Consider the following 20340-nt stretch of genomic DNA (forward strand, 5'->3'; position numbering starts at 1 on the left):
GAGAGAATTTTTCAGTGAGCATAGAAAGCAGCTAGTCTAGATTGGAGTCAGGAGGACAGAGGGCTCCAGGAGGAGTAGTTTCCAGCAGGGGAAGCCAGCGTGAGGAAGGTTAAAAAAGAAGAAGAAAACAGATACATTACCTCATGTGTTTGAATGTATTGGGAGCACCTTTGTGTTTCTCTCATAGTTTGAGGATGAATTAGTGATAGGAATATAGAAAGCAAAGCAAGCATAAAAACAAAGTAATCACTTCTGCTTCTAGTAATGACACAGTTGGTAATTTTGGACCGCCTCTCCCACTGAGGATAACTGTTAATAGAAAAGCTAGATTAAAAATAAAACGTACATGCTTGAAGGCACCAGGAAGTTAACTAGGTAATGAAGAATAACTGGGCCAGGATCCTGAGGAGACAGAGACCCAGGGAGGTTAGCCCTTGTCTGGCACTGGATTGGCAGTTCTGGAGGAAGATGAATGGTACTTTCAGTGGCCTTTTCAGATCAGAGGACAGAGGTGGAAATTAAGGGCTTGCCAAGGGCGGGGAACTGGCCTGATGAACTTCCCTCGTTTCTGATTGGGACCCTGAAGGTGGCACTCTGGAATAAGGGTGACCGGGAAGCCGGCAGGCCCTCTCAGGACTCCACTCGGTTCCACGTCATCTCACTTCCTGAGATTGCGTTGAGGTGATTCTAGATTGTTGCCCCGCAGGCACCGAGCAGAAGCAAACTTAACATTTCTCTGAAGATTTATAATATCATCTTAGGATTGAAATTATTTCTGCAATTTTCAAATTCAGTGTCTGGTATATGGTAAAAAAAAAAAAAAAAGGCAGGCAACAGAGAGACATGACAATAACAAGAACCAGACCCACAGCAGCTCCACATATCAGAGCCACTGGGCACAGATATTGGAATAACTGTGCCTACTATGTGCACAGAGATAAAGGACACACTTTAGAATTTTAGCAGAGAATGGGGAACTGAACTAAATCCACGTGGATGTTCGAGAACTGAAAAATACAAATTCTGAAATGAGCAGCTCATTGGATGGGCTTAATAGCCAATTAGACACATCAAAAGAAAAGATTAGAGCCTTTTGGCTCTCTGAGCAGCACCATGGCGTCAGCAAGAACAGGCGTCTTATGAAAGGCGGCCAAAAGGGAGCCAAGAAGAAAGTGGTTGACCCATTTTCTAAGAAAGATTGCTATGATGTGGAAGCACCAGCTATGTTCAATGTAAGAGATATTGGGAAAACACTAGACACGAGAACTCAGGGAACCAAAATCGCATCTGACAGCCTCAAGTGTTGTGTTTTTGAAGTGAGCCTTGCTGATCTGCAGAATGATGAGTTTGCATTTAGAAAATTTAAGCTAATTACTGAGGATGTTCAGGGCAAAAACTGCCTGACTAATTTCCGTGGCATGGATATTACCCATGACAAAATGTGCTCCCATGGTCAAAAAAATGTCAGACCATGATTGAAGCTCACGTTGATGTCAAGACTACCGATGGTTATTTGCTTCATCTATTCTGTGTGGGTTTTACTAAAAAATGCAACAGTCAGATTCGGAAGACCTTTTATGCCCAGCACCAGCAGGTCCGCCAGATCCGCAAGAAGATGAGGGAAATCATGACCCGAGAGGTGCAGACAAATGACTTGAAAGAGGTGGTCAATAAATTGATTCCAGACAGCATTGGAAAAGACATAGAAAAGGCTTGCCAATCTGTTTATGTGCTCCATGATGTCATTGTTAGAAAGGTAAAAATGCTGAAGAAGCCCAAGTTTGAATTGGGAAAACTCATGGAGCTACTTGGTGAAGGTAGTTGTTCTGGAAAAGCTACTGGGGACGAGGCAGGTGCTCGAGTTGAACGAGTTGATGGACATGAGCGAAGGATCTGCTGAAAATTCAGACTTTTAATGGTGACAAATAAAAGATCTTATTTATGAAAAAAAAATTAGAGACTTGGGACATAGCACAGAAGAAAATATCCAGTGTGATGCACGGAGACACACAAAAAGATGAAAATAAAGAAGAGAGGATGAGGGACGTGGAGGGTAAAGGGACAAGGTCTAATATCCATGTGGCTGGAGTCACAGAAGGAGAGGAGAGAGGGAGAATGGGGCAGAAACCACACCCATAGAGAGGACGGCTGATAATTTCCCCAAATAACAAAAGGCATCAGGCCTAGATTCAAGGAGCTCTAAATGCCCCAAGCAAGAAAAATAAAAGAAATCCATATGTAGCATATCACAGTATTGCTGGAAAATGAAAGGCAAAGAGAGAATCTTAAAATCAGCCAGAGGAAGGAAAAAGGAGAAACAGAAACAATGGAAGCTGGATGACCTGGTGTATTTTCTAAAGTTCTAAAAGAGAAAGCTACCAATCTGGATCTAAGCCCAGTGAAATGTGTTTCAAGACGGAAGGCAATGAAGGTTCTAAACAAAGCTGAGAAAATTTATTACCAGTAGACCGTCACTATAGGAAACATTAAAAGGGTATTTTTCAGGCAGAGCAAAAACAGTCACAGATGAAAAGTCAGAAATACGGGAAGGCATGAATTAAGAAAAAGTCAACATGTAGGTAAGTGAATATTGACTGTATAAAACAAAAAACTGATGTCTTATGGGTGTGTGTATGTATGTATATATACATCTGAAATCCATGACAAAAATAGCATATGAATTGGGAAGGGGATAAATAGAGTTAATATTCTAGTAAGGTTCTTGCATTGTCTGGGAAAATGGTAAGAATATCAATTAATGTTAGACTCTAAGTCATGGATGCTCATTGTAATCTAGAGTGGCCACTAAAAGAATAGTAAGAGTGTTTAAAATCCAAGTTAATAGTGAGGAAAGAATGTAATTTAAACAATCACAAAATCCTAAAAAAGAAAAGAAAGAAGAGAGAATAGACAAATAGAAAGTACGTAGTATTCTAGTAGTAGAAGCTCAAATATATCAGAATTACATTAAGTGAAAAAGAACTATACCCACCAATTAAAAGACGAAAGATTGTCAGATTAGCCAAAATAAAACTGGGACAGGAATTGGGGTAGAAGGGATGAGAGAAGGGGAAGGACACTTATCTTCGTTTACCTCTTTTGTATAATTCTGACTTTTGGAACTGTTAATGTTTCCTGTACATCCCTCCAAGTCATCAAGGATGGGGGCGGGCAGTGAAGGTTGACCCTAAATTGGAATACAAAAAGAAATATGACACTAACTGTATTTCCAAGAAATAACCATACTAAAGGGATACATACAGATAAGGCCTTGTCTGAGTTACTTTTTTTTGTTTGTTTGTTTTGTTTTTTTTGCGGTATGCGGGCCTCTCACTGTTGTGGCCTCTCCTGTTACGGAGCACAGGCTCCGACGCGCAGGCCCAGCGGCCATGGCTCACGGGCCTAGCCGCTCCGCGGCATGTGGGATCTTCCCGGACCGGGGCACGAACCCGTGTCCCCTGCATCAGCAGGCGGACTCTCAACCACTGCGCCACCAGGGAAGCCCCTGAGTTACTTTTGAATGCAGTATTTTGACTCTGTACCTTCTGGCTAAAGACAAAAAGACTGTAAACACATATTAGATTCTAATAAGTAGGTTTCTTTTACCCAGCAGCGTGGGTTAACAATTCTAAAACTACTTTCTCTATATTTTAGGGTTGATCAAATAAATAAGTATATTGTGAATAATGAGAGCCAGGTTTCTGGGGGAAGGCTAGAATGAATCCCCTGTTTTGAAGTGGGATTGGAGGTATTATGAATTTATGGGTTTTGTTAGATATAGAAATAGACATGGGGTGTGTGTCTATGTGTCTGTTTGTCTGTCCGAGTCTATCTGCTGAGAGGGCCTAGAAGCGATGGCACACTTAGTAGCAATGAGCACACTTAGTACCCAGATTTTGGTTTCTAAATACTCTTCTCCATGAAAAGGTACCAGGGCTCCTTGGAGAAATAGCCGATTCCAAGACTGGGGCTGGGAAAATGTAAGATGAGGCTGAAACATCATCTTGTGGCAGAAAGGAAGTGTTCAAAGAATGATGGGAACGTGTCAAGAGGACCTGGGAGCTGGCTTGAAGGGGCTCCTACTGGCCAATCTGGGACACTTTGAGTATCAAAATAAGTAATAATAGAAACAGATTACAGACTGTTGAATAAAATAAGAATGTGTAAGACCAAGCCGATATAAATACATAAATAAGTAATAGAGAAGGGAAAGCTCTTCCATGTAGTTGGGAATGACAGAATTAGAAGATCAGTGTTGGCAACCCTGGAATAATTGATTCAGCAAGTTTGATGAGAAACAGGATATTTACATAGTCTCGAAGTATCTCCCTGCAATATAAGTATTAATTACAAAGGGAAAATAGTGACTTTACAAGGGAGAAACCTGGCAGACATCAGCGTAACTGTGTGATAGAAATTAGCACTCATCATAGTAAGACAAATAGCTGTATTGAGGGACACAGTATCCCTTCTGGACATTTGTCCCCAAAATGTAGAACCTGAACCTGACAAACCCAAATTGAGGGACATTCTAAAACAACAAAAAAATAGCCTTTACTCTTCAAAAAATGTTCAGGTCATGAAAGACAGATTGAAGAACGATTCTAGATGAAAATTGACTAAAGAGATGTGGCCACTGAATGCAACATGTGATCCTGCATTGAATCCTGGACTAGAAAATGTTTTCTTTTAAAGGACATTTTTTGGACAGTTGGCAAAAATTTGAAAAAGGTCTGTAGGTAAGATTAGATAATAGTATTGTATCCGTGTTAATGTTAAGATTTTTATAATTGTGTCAGGGTTATTTAAGAGAATGTCCTTGTTTTTAGGAAATGTACCCAGAAGTACCTGAGGGATATCAAGTCTGCAACTTACTCTCAAACAGTTTGGAGGCGGGAAAGTGTGTGTGTGTATGGGTGTGTGTGTATGTGTGTGTTGAGAGGAACCTGGAATTTCCTGCCCCCCGCCCCACAGAGAAGGCCCACACCCTTTTCCTCTGTCAGGCAGTTGGGTGGCTGTAGGAGGGAGATCTGGATTGGGGCTGGGTTGCAGCTAGTTAGTTTCCAGTCACCTCTGGTTTCAACCATCTCAAGGGTGAGGTCCACCCCGTGTGTATTACAGGCCCCTCCCTCTAGCCTGACTTTGGGATCTCAGCACCACCATTTTACTGTCTAGGAAAGCCAGGCTTCTCACCTTGTTTTTCTTCTTTAAAATTATCTTGGCTATTCTTGGCCTCTTGAGTTTCCATTTAAATCTTAGAAGTGACTTGGTAAGTTCCTCAGCTGAGTAACAGAATGGCTCCCATACTTGGCTGTATGTACCTTTAGCTGTGTTGTTTGTCTTCCAGCTTTGCAGAAGAGCTTGTAGATGAAGCTCTGGGGGCCGTGGCTGCTGAATTCCAGGATGTGTGTGAAGATTATGCAGAAGCCGTGTTCACCTCAGAATTCTTGGAGGCGGCTACATAAAGGCTCTCCAAGGCAGGGCCCCCAGTGTCACTGGTGAGGGGGCGGCACCACCCTTTCTACTAGCCACAGGAAATCTTTTTCCTCAGCTGTCCATCCAGACCCAGAAGGTGCTTCCCACTGAAAGGAAGGAAGTGACAGTGAGGCCATCCTCACTTTGCATCTTCTCATTGTCAGAGCAATGGTTCTGGTAGTTTAGGATGGACTGTGTTATATTTATCAGTGCCCAGGAAACGTGAATCAATTATGACAGTATAATATTTGCTGAATGTATAATTTTCCCATTGAAATACCATGTTCATTACACTGGCTCAGTTTGGTGATCAGAGCGTTTTGAAAGATAACAGATAAGTCTTCACACAGGGATTCAAGTTGCTGTTGATCTGTGGGTGGCCTTGATGCCAGCACAAGTGCAATTACTCTCTGGTCCCATCACCTGGCTCGTGTTTGCTTCTTTGACAGTTTCCTACCAGGACACCTGTCCTGCCGGGTTACAGACTTGTGTCGAGCACAGGACTTAGTTATGCTGCCAAAACTGCTCCATCATTAAAGTGGGAACCCAGCAGTTATCTGTGTACAACGATAAACACACATTTCTCTAACTCTCAGTTGCTAGGTGCTTCTTCACTTTTGAGTTCCTCAAGTCTTTTGTCGCTGTGGGTTGACATATTCTGATATACAGAACTCTGAATTCAGAGGAAGTTTGAGGACATCAGGAGAGGCCGGCCTTCTCTGGGGCCTGGTCAGAGGTACAGAGCTCACCCCCCTCTCTGCTGAGGTCACAAGTTGCTATGTTTCCACACCAAAAAGGAGCCTGTGTGGGAGGAGAAAACAGATCTGGGTAGCGTGAAGACCACAGGGTCTCCCCCAAGAAAGGAAGAAACTTTTAAGAACCACAATAGCTTGGTCCTCGAACGTCTTATAAGTCATATTTTACCAAGAGAAAAGCCTCTGTGTTTTCAGAAACTCTGGATTCAGAAAAAGAAAAGGAATGTGTATAAAATGAGGCCACTGCCTCGAAAAAGTTTCCCTCACTTTTTTGCCTGGGGCTTGGTGAAAGAAATGTGGAGAACGAGTGGCGTGAGACACACCCCACAGAATAATGTGAATCCTTTTATAGCACATATAGTGTTGTCATCGGGGATTTTTCTCTGAAGTACAAGAATTTCAGGTGATAATTTAAACTGCTTGATCACACTTACTTGTGCAAAATTGATTTTTGTTTAATGTTAATGTTTTCCTGCTTAATTTTATATAAACTCAGAATTTAAAAGACTTCAAGGGAAATTAAAGGTCCTCTATTTGAGGAGTTATATATGTACACTTGATAGGAGTGTCTGTTATTGATAATTTGTGTGGCAGTTTTTACTGTGCTCATTTTTTAAATAAACTCAATATTTTAAAGTATGTACATGTCGGTTTGAAAAAATTTACATCTCCTTTTTTTTTCCAGGCAAAGTGAAATGTGATTTACAGAAACCACTGAGAATACTTTTATGTTTAATATGAGCGTACTGGATTATTTGCCACCTCTCACCACCCCCAGAAAGAAATAAATGATAATAAAAGCTAACATTTTATTGAGCACATACTATGTACCAGGCATAGCTCTAAATGCCTTCCCTGTATCAACGTACTTACTCCTCATATCTGTGTGTGGTAGATACCATTAATACGCCCATTTTGTAGATGAATCAAATGAGGCACAGAATGGGGAGATAATTTGATCACATAAGCCTGTATTCAGCAGCACCGTGGTCATGGATTCACTTACTCCCATAAAGATAGGTGTCAGAGTTTTGAGAGTTCACTCAAGTGCATCCTCCTGCCTCTTCCTGTGTCCGCTCAACATGTCTTAGACGCTGTTGTCTGGACCAGTCCTTTCCTAAGCACCTCCTGTCCGCTGAAGAGTCAGGTCCAGACTCCTTTGCTTGCAGATCTTTCCAGTATCTCTCCTGCTCCTCCCACCGGCTGGGTCTCCCTGTCTCTGGCTCCTGTGGGTGAGGCTTACACCTACCTCCGTGTCTGCTGTCTACTTTATAGCCCTGGCCCACAGTGAACCTCCTCGTCCAAAGCATTCTCCAAAGATGCAAAAGTAAATTGCAAGAAATAAAAACTTTCATTTGAGAATGGAAGTTGAATCCTTAAAATATAAATTTTCCTGTTTATAGCCTTGCAGTTATCCCAGACCTCTAGAATTTTTGTTCTTCATGAGCAAAGGCTGATCCTGTATAGGTTATTCTCTAATCCCCTCCAGTTTTCTCCTGACCTATTCATGCATTATTTTCAGAAACAGAGAAATGCATGAGTGTAGTATTTCTGCGTTACATAGACTGTCCCAATGGACGGACATGCTGAAATTCCTGATCTGTCCAGCTTCACAGCTCTGGCCCTAGGGGGTCTTACCTGTTTACATGCTTGCCTCTAGTCTGTACAGCTCCTTGAGGGCAAGGCCTCTGCCCAGCATGTAGTTAGTGCTCAGTAAATTCTTTTGAGTTAATGAAAGAAGGAAGGCACACTTTTTCCTGGGGTCGGTTTTGGTTTGCGATGGGGGTTCTATCACATCTCTGCAGAGTCCACAGACATCTCTGTTAATCTTTTGTGACCTGATGTAGGATGTCGCCTGTGAGGAGCTGCAGATCCCATCTCCGAGGTGCCGATGCATCGGGGATTCCAACTCAGAACTTCCAGAACTGCTGCAGAGTGGGCTTGGCGGGGGCCCAGGGCTCGGGCAGAGGGCAGAGGAGTGGATGCGGGACCGCAGCAATGACTGCCTTGATGCCGGGGTCCCTTTCCCCTCTGCCTGCTGGTGCTGGGGGCCCGGAGGGGAGGCGGTGAGTAGCATCCTTTCTGCCTCTCCTCCCTCTCTTCCTTTGCTCGCAGTTCCTGCTTCCCTGAAACCGAGGGGAGTGTGTGTGCAGGGAGTGGGCAGCCAGAGGCAGTGCCTGGAGGAGGCATGAACTGTGCACTGGTGGGTCTGGAAGGCAAGAGTGAGCGTCGGAGCGAAGCCCCCAGGGCCCAGAGGAGAGGAAGGGGCTCTAAGCCCGGTCGGAAAGCTTCCGGTTTTCTCTGTGGTGCCATGTAAGTTTCCTTAACTCTTGAATGTTTCTGAGGGAGTGTTTTAGCAACTTGAGGGAGTGATGAGAATTCCCCGCAAACCCTGTAAATCAGGGGTGTCTGCTCACCACGCACGGGCCACCGCAGGAGCGTCCTTTGGGAGGGCCAGCGGGCTGGAGAGCTCTCGGTTCTGGGGGCTCATGAGAAGCAGCAGGAAGGCAGCGGTGTGACCACTATCTTCCTAAATAGTGGCCTCTCCCATTCGCCTCTGCTGGCTCAAGAGCAGAGACCTCTCATCTGTTTATTAGTTGGTTGAACCTAATAATGAGGGCTGGCCTGGAAGGGCTTCCACCAGACGTCCTGAGGGCTTCCCTCGGTCGGGGCCCCAGGGAATCCCATGTCGGCCCTGGGCTGGCTGTCAGGCCCACGTGATCTCAGTCGACTCGTCCGTCAGTGCGGGTCCCACCCTGACCAGGCTCGCAGCTCTGATAATGACTCTGGGCTGGCTGTGTGGCCAGGCCTCCTCTTTGCTTTGCGGCTCCGGTTCTAGGTCCCTCTTGCCAGCCTCCCCAGGGCCCTGTTCCTGTGACACTGGGCCTGCTCTGCTCTCCCCAGTCTTCCCAGAGCCTCAAGTGTGGCCTCTGACCCTCAGCCTGGAACAGGGAGCCCCGAAGTTGCCCCCACCCTCTCTGATGAACCCCCTTTATCTGCTGCTCTTCCTAGAGTCCCCTTAACTGTTTCTGTGCTCCATCTGCCTGGTAACCCTGATCGATTTTTCTTGAACCAAACCTGCTGCCTCTCACCTTTTTCTCTGGCTGACTTTCCATCCACCCAGCGGGACTTTTCTTGTGGCTGAGTCCATCCTTCCCCCCACTGAATCAGATCCCCCACCCGCATGCCCCAGCAGGTGTCCGGAGGTTGGGCTACTCCATGTCCCGACGCCACGAAATGAGTAAGACGCCTGCGCCTCCTACCCTTCTCTGAGCTCCAGCTCTCCCGGGGGCTGACTGAGGGGCTGCTCCCCTCCCATTCTGCTCTGGATCCAAGAGAAGTCACCCTGTCCCAGAGCCCCTCTGTCACAGCCTTTGCCTCCCCAGGCCCTGTCTCCCTTTGCTTCCATTGCACCCCTCCCCCGGGCCCCTCGGCACCCCCTCTGGGTGTGTCTTCGCACCTTGTGCCTCGCCCTCCCCTCCCCAGCCTCCCTCACTGCCCCCTCCCTGGACCAGAAGCATCTCCCTTCTGCTCTGGTTGTCTCCCTGGAATCTTCCATCCACACACTGTTCCTCTGTCTTCCCTTGGGTGGGGGGGAGGTCAGCCTCCCACTGTGGGCGCCATGCCTCTGTCTAGAAGCTTGCTCTGTCTCTATCCACACCCGGCATCCCATTTGGGAATGCGAGAATTCCAGCAGCGTCCGGCTCTTGACACACTGTGATCAGATCCTGGACACTTGGGCTCTGCCATCTGCCCCACAGCTCCAGGATTCCCTAAGCCTGGGCTGAATTATCTGGGAGGCCCCCAGCAGATGATTCCTCGAGATGGCATGGGAGGCTGGGAGTCCAGAGAGCTGGGGAGATGAGGCTGGCCACCAGCACCTGTGCAGCCACTTGTCTTCATGGCCCTTACAGACCGAGCTCCAGGGCCAGGCCCAGGAGGAAACATGGTTCTCCTTAGCCGTGATTGTCCAACACAGTTCTTGGAGAGTTACTGAGAGGCCGAGAGAGGTTAAGTGAATATTTGGGGTTTAACCCCATCCCACATCTACTCAGCACTTTACAATTCACAAAATGCCTTTCAATACATTCCCTTCTGTCTTTCAGTCACTGTAGCCACCCTGCATTGTGTACCAGCAGTAACACGGACTGCTTAAGAATGTGAGCCACGAGTTAAAATCTCCTGGGACCTCCATGCCTCAGTTTCCTCATCTGTGAAATGGGGATAACAGTAGTATCCACCCAGGGTTACTGTACGGATTAAGGGAAGTAATCCTTGCAAACATTGAGAAGAGCACCTGGCGGATAGTAAGTGCTCAGCAAGTGTTCACTCTTAGGTTTGTCACTGAGGACTTAGGAGGGGGATGCTTGTGGCTGTTCTCACAGCCTTCTTTCTGAAGTGCTCTCCTTGCCTCTTTGCTCTTGTTGTGTTCTTCCTGCCTACAGCCCTGTGTCTCTTCTTGCCTTGCCCTCGAAGCCAAACACTTGGCAACAGTTAGCCATTCCTTTGGCTGCCCTGAGCCACACAGCTGGTTCCCCCTCCAGCTTATCCCGCTGGGCCGCCTCAGAGAGATGTCCCTTTTGGCCACGGGACTAACTGCACCGTGGACAGTGGTCCTGTAAGCTTTGCTCTAGGGCTCCCAGTGCCACCAGAACCTTCTGAACTGGACCACATCCTTAAGGGGCAGGCAGATGAAGTATTACTAGCCTTGGTTTTTTTTGTTGTTGTTGTTTTGTTTTTTGGCTGCGTTGGGTCTTCTTTGCTGCGTGCGGGCTTTCTCTAGTTGCAGAGAGCAGGGGCTACTCTTTGTTGTGGTGCACAGGTTTCTCATTGCGGTGGCCTCTCTTGTTGTGGAGCACGGGCTCTAGGCGCGCGGGCTCAGTAGTTGTGGCTTGCAGGCTCAGTAGTTGTGGCGCACGGGCTTAGCTGCTCCGCGGCATGTGGGATCTTCCCGGACCAGGGCGCGAACCCGTGTCCCCTGCATTGGCAGGTGGATTCTTAACCACTGCGCCACCAGGGAAGTCCACTAGCCTTGTTTTGCAGATGAAAAAAATAAGGTCTACCGAAATGAAGAGGTCATGTGGACACACAGTGACAGAACCAAAACTCAATCTGCATCTTTTGACTTCAGACCTAGTGACCTTTCCATTCTGTAACACCATTTGGTCTTTCTCTCAAGCAGATGATTCTTAGGTGGTCTAGAAAGTCTTAGCAGATGTAACTGTAAGTGGTCCTGCACTCTGGTCCTGCACTCTGCCAGACACTAGGCTTAGTTTGGGGCCTACAAAGATGACTAAGATGCGTTTCCCACCTTCCTGACACAGCGTCCCCGCTGCCCAGAGCTGAGCTGCTGCCTCAGTTTTCATCATCTGCCTCCCTCATCCCCTGCGCTCCTGCTGGGGCTGACCCCTCCCCAGAGCTCAGCCCGCAGAGTAATGATAATTGTCCACTGCTTGAGTGCTGACCAGGTAGGTGCTTTATGTACACGATCTCATCTGAGTCTCACACTAAACTGAAATAGAGATTATTAACCTGTTTTCCAGATAAAACTGAAGCCAAGTGAGAAGGAGATTTTCCCAACGAGACAGTGGTTCTGGGTCTGCTTACAAATTTGGGCTCTTCCCAGTGTACCGCCGTGGACCCCCCTGGGCCCTGGCATCCTGCCTGCCGCTCAGGCTCCTCCCCCAGAACCTCCGGCCGGCCGGAGGCTGGGCATCCGCTCAGAAGGCAGCCGAAGCCACAGCTGCGGCCTCGCCTCCTGTGCCCGGAGCATGTGCCGAATTGGACATGCTGGTACACCCCTCGCCTGGGCGGTACCTGGGCTTTTGCTCTACCTGCCAAGCACTGTTCCCAAAAGGCCTCTGCCCTGTGCAGGCCAGCCTCAGTGGCAAAGCCAGTGTCCCCGCCCTCCGGTCTAATTTCCTCCTTTGCCTCCTCAAGGCATCATTCTCAGGTAGCCCCTCCCCACATAGCGTCACGCGGGGCCCCAGCGGCCCCAGCTGGACATTTTTCCCCTTGGCAACCTCAGCAGAGAGAAGCCCTTCTCTCCCAGGAGTGCCACGAAGGCTTCAGGGTCACTGCTCATTGGTCTGATGGGCCCAACCCACGGAACAGACCCATCCCCGACCTAATGCCTGTGCTCTGATTGGTCAGATCTTAGTCACATGTGCATCTGGAAAAGAGGATGGATCAGCAGCATCCCAACCACATGGACTGAACATGGAGAAGCGGCAGCTTCCCAGAGGAAAACAGAGGCTGCGTTACCTGAGGCTGGAGAGTCTGCCAGTGCGCACTACAAAAAGTAGCATGTCTTCTTAAGACTAGGTCACAAGACACATTTTAATTTTCATTAACAGTCATGCAAAGTTTACTACATCTATGGAAATCCAGAGATAAGTAAGGCACAGACCCTCGTTAAGCGAATGAAAATTAAGGTGAAACAGAGGGAAGCAACAGAGCATGGTTGTGCGTTCAAAGGAGTGACTCATTTTTATTGAGCGAAGGTTGCAATCCTGGTGGTCTTCATGGAGGACGTGGCATTTGAATGAGACCTTGAAAGAAAATTGAAACTCTAGTAATTTTAGAAGTAGGGGAAGGCCCCTCCAGGCAGAGGGAACAGCAAGGGCAAGGATCGAACTCTCGAAAGGGAAGGGCATATGCGAATATAATGCGATTAGGCTAAGGTGCTAGAGGGGTTTAGCCAGAGCTGAGACGCCTGCACTGGGAGCCTGTGTGCCCGAGACTGAGTGCATCTGAGGCAGTGAGGAGTGGCCTTGGCAGCTCACGACTCCTGCCGACAAAGAATTTTTGTCCGGCTTCGAGAAGATGCCCTTGAACAGAAACAAGCAATTTCCCTGGGAGAGCGTCCACCCTCGCTGCCCTTGAAAGCAGGATTTGCCCCAGATTGCCCCTTGCTCAAGCTTCCTAATCTTTATTCTGTTTCCAGATGGGGGGAGTCTACTGGGAGCCCCAGGCCCCTGCCAAGTGCTCCATCTGTACTTAATCAATCCCTCCTCTGAAATCCAATCCGTCATAAATTCCAGCCTCACAATAAATGTGCCGAGAGGTCTGGAGGGACGGGCTTTTCTAGTGAATGAGAAACAGAATCGCTGCCCAAACTGTTGAACTGAGAACAATGGGGATCCGAAGGAGGTGCCGCAAGAGGGGCAAATATTGAAGGCTGCGCAGCAGAGGGGGAGCCCACGGAGCCCCGCCCGCCCGGGGCCGCTGCACCCTCGGCTTGTCCTCAGCCTGGTCTCCTCGCCTTTATTAGCTCTTGGTAATGGATTTTATATCTGCTCCGTGTGACGGAGGAGTCTGGGCAAGCCTCAGAGACCTGCAGAATTTCCTCCCGGCCCGCCAATGAGAAGCCGGCAGCCTCCGTCAGCCGCGTAGGTGGCTCTCCAGCCAACATTTACTTTAGTGTCAAAAAGAAACCCCAGGCATGTTTGGAACAGATGCAGGGCCCGCTGAGCCGTGGGGTCTTTGCGAGGACAATCTAGGCCGGGCCTCAGGGTGTCGGCCTTCCTGTCAGTGTTGATCCTGTCGTCCTTGCCTGGAGAGGGCACGCTGGGGCCTGAGACCCAGGCGTCGGGCACTGCTGCAGCCCTGTGACCTGTGGCAGGCGTGGCAGAAGGCCACCTTGCCGTGGGAGGACGCAGGGATGCGGGCTTAGCTCTGCCAATGCTTTTAATTAACTCACATAATCATTCACAGGTTAGACACGAACATGCCCCAGACTCCCCACACTAACTCAGGGGGCCTGTATCCCATCCGCACAAAGGGATGGACGAAATAGGAGTTCCTGCTGTTTCAGGAAAAATCCCTTTAAAAATCTGGAAAAAGCTATGGGCCCTTTCCTCAGAAAACACACACACACACACACACACACACACACACACACACCTGCAGTGCCATGTCAGGGGGCTGGCAATCCCCAGATCCAGGCTGGCCCGGATGCCTGGTTAAGGAGCCCTGAACTGAATGATTCTGGGGTCCGGCCTCTTCCCCTGTAATTCTCTCCGAAGCCGTCTAGGTACAAGCCGTGCCCCCATCACAAAGCATTTTCTAACCTCTTACTCTGAGGTAGACAGAGGAGGGTTTATTACCCCCTTTTCTGCAGAGCGGGGACGGGTCTGATAGGAAATCAATAGTGAAAGGGGCTCATCAGCTCCACCAGTGTTTCCTCTAACTTTTTTAGGCCATGCTCCCTTTTGATGCACAGAAAAAAACCTCATTTCCCCACCCTAGGAATTTCTAATAACTCATGGTGGGGAGGGGAGCAGAAATCTACTGAATCTTGGGCCAAGTTGTTAAATTTTACTCTCTATAGCTTGAAATACAATTTGAACTCTGAAAACCATAGTTGTGCTTAATTCCCAAGTATGAACTATTGTAACGTTGGAACATTTAAAACCATACAGCCTGCGGCAGCCTGGACTAAAAAGCACTGTGAAAGGACTGACAGCCTCTCCACGTAGTTGTGCGGTTAATCCAGCCCCTTCCCAGAACTTTCCTGCCGGGGACACACCAGGACCCTCGTGCACGGAGGATGCCAGTGCCAGATGACTCTAAACAGCGACAACAGCACTCTCCTGAAGACTTTCGGGACCCTTAACTTCGGCAAGTCTTCAGGATTGAGTTTTGGGGGGATTGCAGGGGCTATGTCATCCATGAGATGACGCAGCCCCCAATATCCAAGTGATTTGGAACGCACGATGCAGCCTTTCATGTGGGACATTGCCAGTGCCCTTGGAATAGAGTCCTGGGAATGCAGGAGCCCATCTGCCATGGCAGGATTCTCAGAGCTCCCTCTCCCACTGCTGGAACCTGGGACGTGCTGCCACGTCCCAGCCTTGGCCAATCAGACCTGGCTTGAATGAGTGGTGCAAAGATGAGGTTCCTCTAGAACCCACGCAGCGGTGGGGCTGTCCAAGGTGCAGGGAGTGACCCTCGGGCCAAATTGTTCTGCCACGAGATGGCTGTTGGGCTTTACAGTTCTCTGCCCTCTGAGCTGCCTTTGTTCCTGTCTGCTCTCCAAGCCTGTCCCTGCAGCCTCAGCCCCGGCAGCCCGCCAATAAATTCCCTTTTGCTTAAGAGAGCCCGAGTCTGTGCCTGCTACAATAGGAAGCATCCACGTTGCATGCACACCGTCTGGACCTCGTGTTACTTCCGCAAGCAAATGCTACCTGGGCACCAGCAACACCCTCACTTCTCCTGGCAGGATGGGGTGGAGGGGGTCAAAGAGAGTAGAAAAGACTCCTTTCCACAAGCTAGCAACACTCCCTCCACCTCCACGCAGGAGTGTGAGGAGAGAGCCCTGAGAGATGAACCTGGAGACCCTCTGCCACCAATGCCCTGTTATTTGTTTTAATAAATTTATTTATTTTATTTATTTATTTTTGGCTGTGTTGGGTCTTCGTTGCTGTGCGTGGGCTTTCTCTAGGTGAGCGGGGGCTACTCTGTTGCGGTGCGCGGGCTTCTCATTGCGGTGGCTTCTCCTGTTGCAGAGCACGGGCTCTAGGCGTGTGAGCTCAGTAGTTGTGGCTCACGGACTCTAGAGCGCAGGCTTAGTAGTTGTGGCACACAGGCTTAGTTGCTCCGCGGCATGTGGGATCTTCCCAGACCAGGGCTCGAACCCGTGTCCCTTGCATTGGCAGGCGGCTTCTTAACCACTGCGCCACCAGGGAAGCCCAATGCCCTGTTTGTGACTCCCCGCTTCCCAGCCCCGGTACCTGGGGCCCAGCTTCCCCATCTGTATAGTGAGGTGCTGGGTCCGTTGAGTTGGAGTTGTATGCGGTGAGTGGGGTCTGGAGGTCCTTCCAACTCCAGCCCTGAGTCCAGATACCCTTCAAACTGTCCAACATCCTCAGAGGCATAGACAAACAACCTCCCAGCCCCCGCCCACCTAGGACTCACTCCCCTAGGACTCTGAGTCTGAAAACAAGCAGTGTCTTGACCCCTACCTGGCATCGGTCCTGTGCGTCACATTCTGGAGCACCAAACACCCTTCATCCCTCTCTCTCCCTTATACATTTCATGACCAAAAGTCAAGTCTTCCCGTGAATACGTTCCTTGTAGTCTTTGCCTTCCTGCCTTTAGAAATGGATTTGCATAAAATAACCAGAGGGGATTTCTACAGCTGCCTCTTTTATTCACCTGCAGCCCTTCTAGGCCAGGATGTTTCCTTGATGGACTGAGATCCTTCAGCCGGTAATTTAATTGACACCTGCCCAGTGCAATGTCTCCCCCTGTGGTTTACTGGCAGCGGCTGGGCTCGGAAAGGGATGTTTCTGTCTTCAAGAAAGGCCTGGAGTCCCTGGAGCGTCCTTTCACTCAGCGAGTAATCTAGTATATCTTTAATAAGTGGAGTCAATTCACTTTCAAAACCCTCGTAAAATTCAGCCTTTTAGTCACTCTGACCTGAAGCATTCAAATTCCAATAAGAATAGATAGCCCCAGCAGCACCCACCCACTCCGGCCAGGGGATGAGATCGGGCCAGGGGATATGGGCCGATAGCCCCAGGAGGCCTCTGCCTGGGCCAAGGCCGCAGCATCTGTGCCCTGGAGACTCCTGCTGACTCAGCTTCTTCACCTGCCAGAGCATCTTGAATGTGGGCTTTGGAAAACCACGGGGTCAGAGCCCAGCGGAAAGATTCTGGGAAACCTGTGAATCTAGTATAGACAGGGCAGGGCGGTGAGCTGTCTGAGGCTGTACCTGGAGTTAGTGGCAGAGCCTCAGCCTCTCAGTTTCCTGTGTCTTGCTTTTGTCTTATTTATTTCTTCTTGTCTTCTCTCTAGAGGTTAAGGTCAGAATCACAGGCATCCTAGGGCTTGGGTTGGAATACTTGGTCCAACCACTTACTAGCTGTGTGACCTAAAGAAAGATACCTAGCCTCTCTGGGCCTCAGTTTCTTATCTGTGAAATGGGGATGGTTAGAATAATGCCTCCCTCGTTATGTTGCTGTAAGGATTAAATGAGGTAACACATGAAAAGTACTTAAAACATTTCCAGGTACATAGTAGTCACTCAGCAAATCTATTCCTGTTATTGTGTTGTTGTTACAGCTGGAGAGAAATAGAGCAGATGTGAAGAAGAGCTTCCCAGCTAGCCTAACAGAGAGCTGAAGGTTGTAGCAAAGTCTGGAGGCAGAAGGATGGACAGGATGACCCTTTCTTAGGGGTTCCCTCCCCCCAGTGACTCTGTCTTGGCTTCTTTTCAGCAGCTGCCTGAGCCCCAGCAGTGTGGGGTCCTCTCTGGGGAGTTAAGACTAATACACTTTGAGATCTGTATCAGCAAGTACAGATGATGCCTCTGTGGAGAGGGCAGGGTGGGGCAGGTCTGCAGCGGGAGCTTACATCACACTCGGGCCATGGGGGCTGCCAGCGTTTATTCCTGGTGAATAGGAGGCCTTTCTCTGCTGACTTCAGCTCAGACTGCCCACCTTCTTCTCCATCCCCTCCTGGGGAGGCTTGTGGTGGGTACCACTGTGCTCGGACCTGGAGGAGAGAGATGAAATTTGTATCACAGGCCGAGCTGCCTGCTCAACGAGGCTGCAGCTGCCCTGCTCTCTCCGTGGGAGACAGGGAGTGTGGAGTGTTCTGAGCGGATGGAGACTGGGCTGGAAGTCAGAACAGTCGGGTTCTAAACTAGGACAAGGCCCTTCCCTGCTCTGGGCCTCGGTCTTAATATCCATCAAATGAGGGTATTGGCAGAACACTCTCTCGAGAGCAGCTTACTGATGCGGTGATTAGGGAAATCTGCATGTTCCCAACGGCCCTGCAGTTCCAGTGCTGTGTATGTGCCCCAGAGAATCTCTGACACAGAGAAACCCAAGAAATGCGGGGGATGTTTGTTACAGCAGCATCTGTAGCAGCGAAGGGCTGTGAAAACTAAATGCCCATCAAGAGGGGATGGGGAAATACAAGATGAGGTCTTATCACACTAGGAAACATTATCATCAAAAGGAACCCGCCAAATCCATAAATATCAGTATGAATAGATCTGAAAACAATATTAAAGGGGGGAAAGTAAGAAGCAGAACGGGCTAGCCATGGTGCCATTATGTAATGTTTTAAATACTTTTTTTTTTTTTTTTTTTTTGCGATATGCGGGCCTCTCACTGTTGTGGCCTCTCCCGTTGCGGAGCACGGGCTCCGGATGCGCAGGCTCCGCGGCATGTGGGATCTTCCCAGACCGGGGCACGAACCCGTGTCCCCTGCATCGGCAGGCGGACTCTCAACCACTGCGCCACCAGGGAAGCCCCATTATGTAATGTTTTAAATGCATCCATGCAGGTATATAATGTTTAGGCTACACAGACAGGAGAAAGAGCTTCTGAAGTTAGATGGGAAAAGCACACAGCATTTGGAAGAGAGGAATGGACTGGGGGTGAGGACAAAAAGAGATCAAAAAAAAAAAAAAAAAAGACTGCTGAGACTGCTAGGAGATGCCATGAGCTGGTAATACCAAATCCTATTATATCCTGTTAGGTGCATCTCGGGTTCAAACACAATAGATAAAGATGGTTTGGGTCTAGATGATTCCCTCAGGACCTTCCAGCACTGCCATCCTGGTACTCAGCCGGCATGGCCAGAGCTGGGACCTTGTAGGGGTCCAGAGCAAGGGCCATGCCGAGCTGTGGAGCCTGAGCAAAGCCGTATCTGAAGAAAGGTGTACAAGAGCCCTAATAGGTGTAGGGAGTCTACTAGATGCCAGTAAAGTCTGTTACATAATCTATTTACATAATCTGGTTGTGATTTCCTGCCTCGTCAATACAGTTACATTAGTAATCAGGTCGCACGGGCTGATCTATTGTTTCCTTAGTGCCTTATCATCTATACCTGTGTTTGCTTCTCTGTGTTCTGGAATCTGTCATAAACAATGTCGTGTGGGGGGCCAGGGCAGGGGAGCAACGAGTCTGAGGTCGGAGCTTTGGTACATGCTTGTTTGGGGCCGCTGGCACTGATGCATGTTTGCAGGAGTGTAGACTCCAAGGACCACTCTTGCAGTGCGTTTTAGATTTTCAGCCAGTTCCTCGTTTGTATTTGGTCTAAATATAACTTGAAGACAACTGGTCTTGCTTGAGGCCAATCTCAACAGTCTTGACATCAAACAAACACAAAACACAGCTCCAACTGCAAGCGCGGAAGGAGGAGATAAATTGCTAACCCATTGGGCAGCCTCTTAAATCAGCTCGTTCCTTAGAGCCGCGGCCACATCTCTCTGCCTCCACCCAACCCCCTCTTTTCTTAAAAAATCTCCCTTCGGCCTCTCCAGACCCTCTCTCCAAAATCCCATCTACCAGCGCACCCCACTCAGAAGAACAGGAAGCCGGCTAAACAGCAATTGATGAAATAAAATCTAAACTTGAGCCTCGGGTCATCTCAGCACTCAAGTAAAACCAGGGGAGGTCTTGTTCAACAGGTTCTGCAAGATGTCTCCAAGCATCTTTCGAAAATACTGAGGATGCAGGAATGTGAATGTCATCTAGATTTTGCGGCCCACCCTTGTGGGCATAGAGGGGGGACCATGGTCTATGTAAAGGTAGAGCATTCTCCTTGGTCTACTAGGTCGGTGGGTGGGTGGGTGGGGGTCTTTCCTGGCCAGGGGTTCTTACACAGGGGTCTAGGGCTCACCTAAGAGGTCATTTGTGTTGATCTTAAGGGAATCTTCCTGCCTCTGCGTGAGATCACAAATGAGAACCTTGGTGACCCAGTGCCTCCTTCACAGGATCTGCTGTGAACGTGAGGCTGGGGTTATTAGCGTAACTGCTGGGAACGGGCCCTCGCCAGCAGGGAAGGGGACAGGCAGGGTCCTAACCTTTCTTAAGGTTGAAGGTGGAAGCACGGACTAGATAAGCCACAGCTCCAGCAAGGAGAAGAAGAAGAGCTCTAGATGCGAAGGCACATTCTACCCAGTGTCCCGGATGGTGGGCAGAAGTGGGGGGCAGCCTGGTGCGAGAAGGCGATGGTGAGAACAAACCAGCCACTCCCGGTTGTTCTGGAAGGCTCCAAAGAACAGCATCTATTCCTAGGGCTGCTTTCGTGATTGGGGGCGAGCCTCATGGCAGTGGACAACCCCTAAGTTTCTTTAAAGTGTGGGAACCAG

The 20340-nt window shown here is 48.9% G+C and overlaps 1 protein-coding gene and 1 pseudogene across 6 annotated transcripts in view; both read left to right on the plus strand.

The window, feature by feature from the left end:
- KIAA0753 (KIAA0753 ortholog) overlaps positions 1 to 7010 on the plus strand; it is a 60535-nt gene extending 53525 nt beyond the window's left edge. For 5 of the 6 annotated variants that reach the window (XM_059996678.1, XM_059996677.1, XM_059996676.1 and 2 more), the window contains one exon: positions 5348 to 7010. In XM_059996678.1, coding sequence (XP_059852661.1) covers positions 5348 to 5465 — 118 coding nt within the window. In that variant the 3' untranslated portion in view covers positions 5466 to 7010. The remainder of the gene's footprint in view (positions 1 to 5347) is intronic. The other variant, XR_009516916.1, reaches the window with a different exon arrangement.
- On the plus strand, positions 835 to 2542 carry LOC132415195 (small ribosomal subunit protein eS1 pseudogene; annotated as a pseudogene).
- Positions 7011 to 20340: the final 13330 nt, after the last annotated feature.

The sequence above is a fragment of the Delphinus delphis genome, chromosome 19, assembly GCF_949987515.2.
Source record: "Delphinus delphis chromosome 19, mDelDel1.2, whole genome shotgun sequence".
NCBI classification, from domain to species: Eukaryota; Metazoa; Chordata; class Mammalia; order Artiodactyla; family Delphinidae; genus Delphinus; species Delphinus delphis.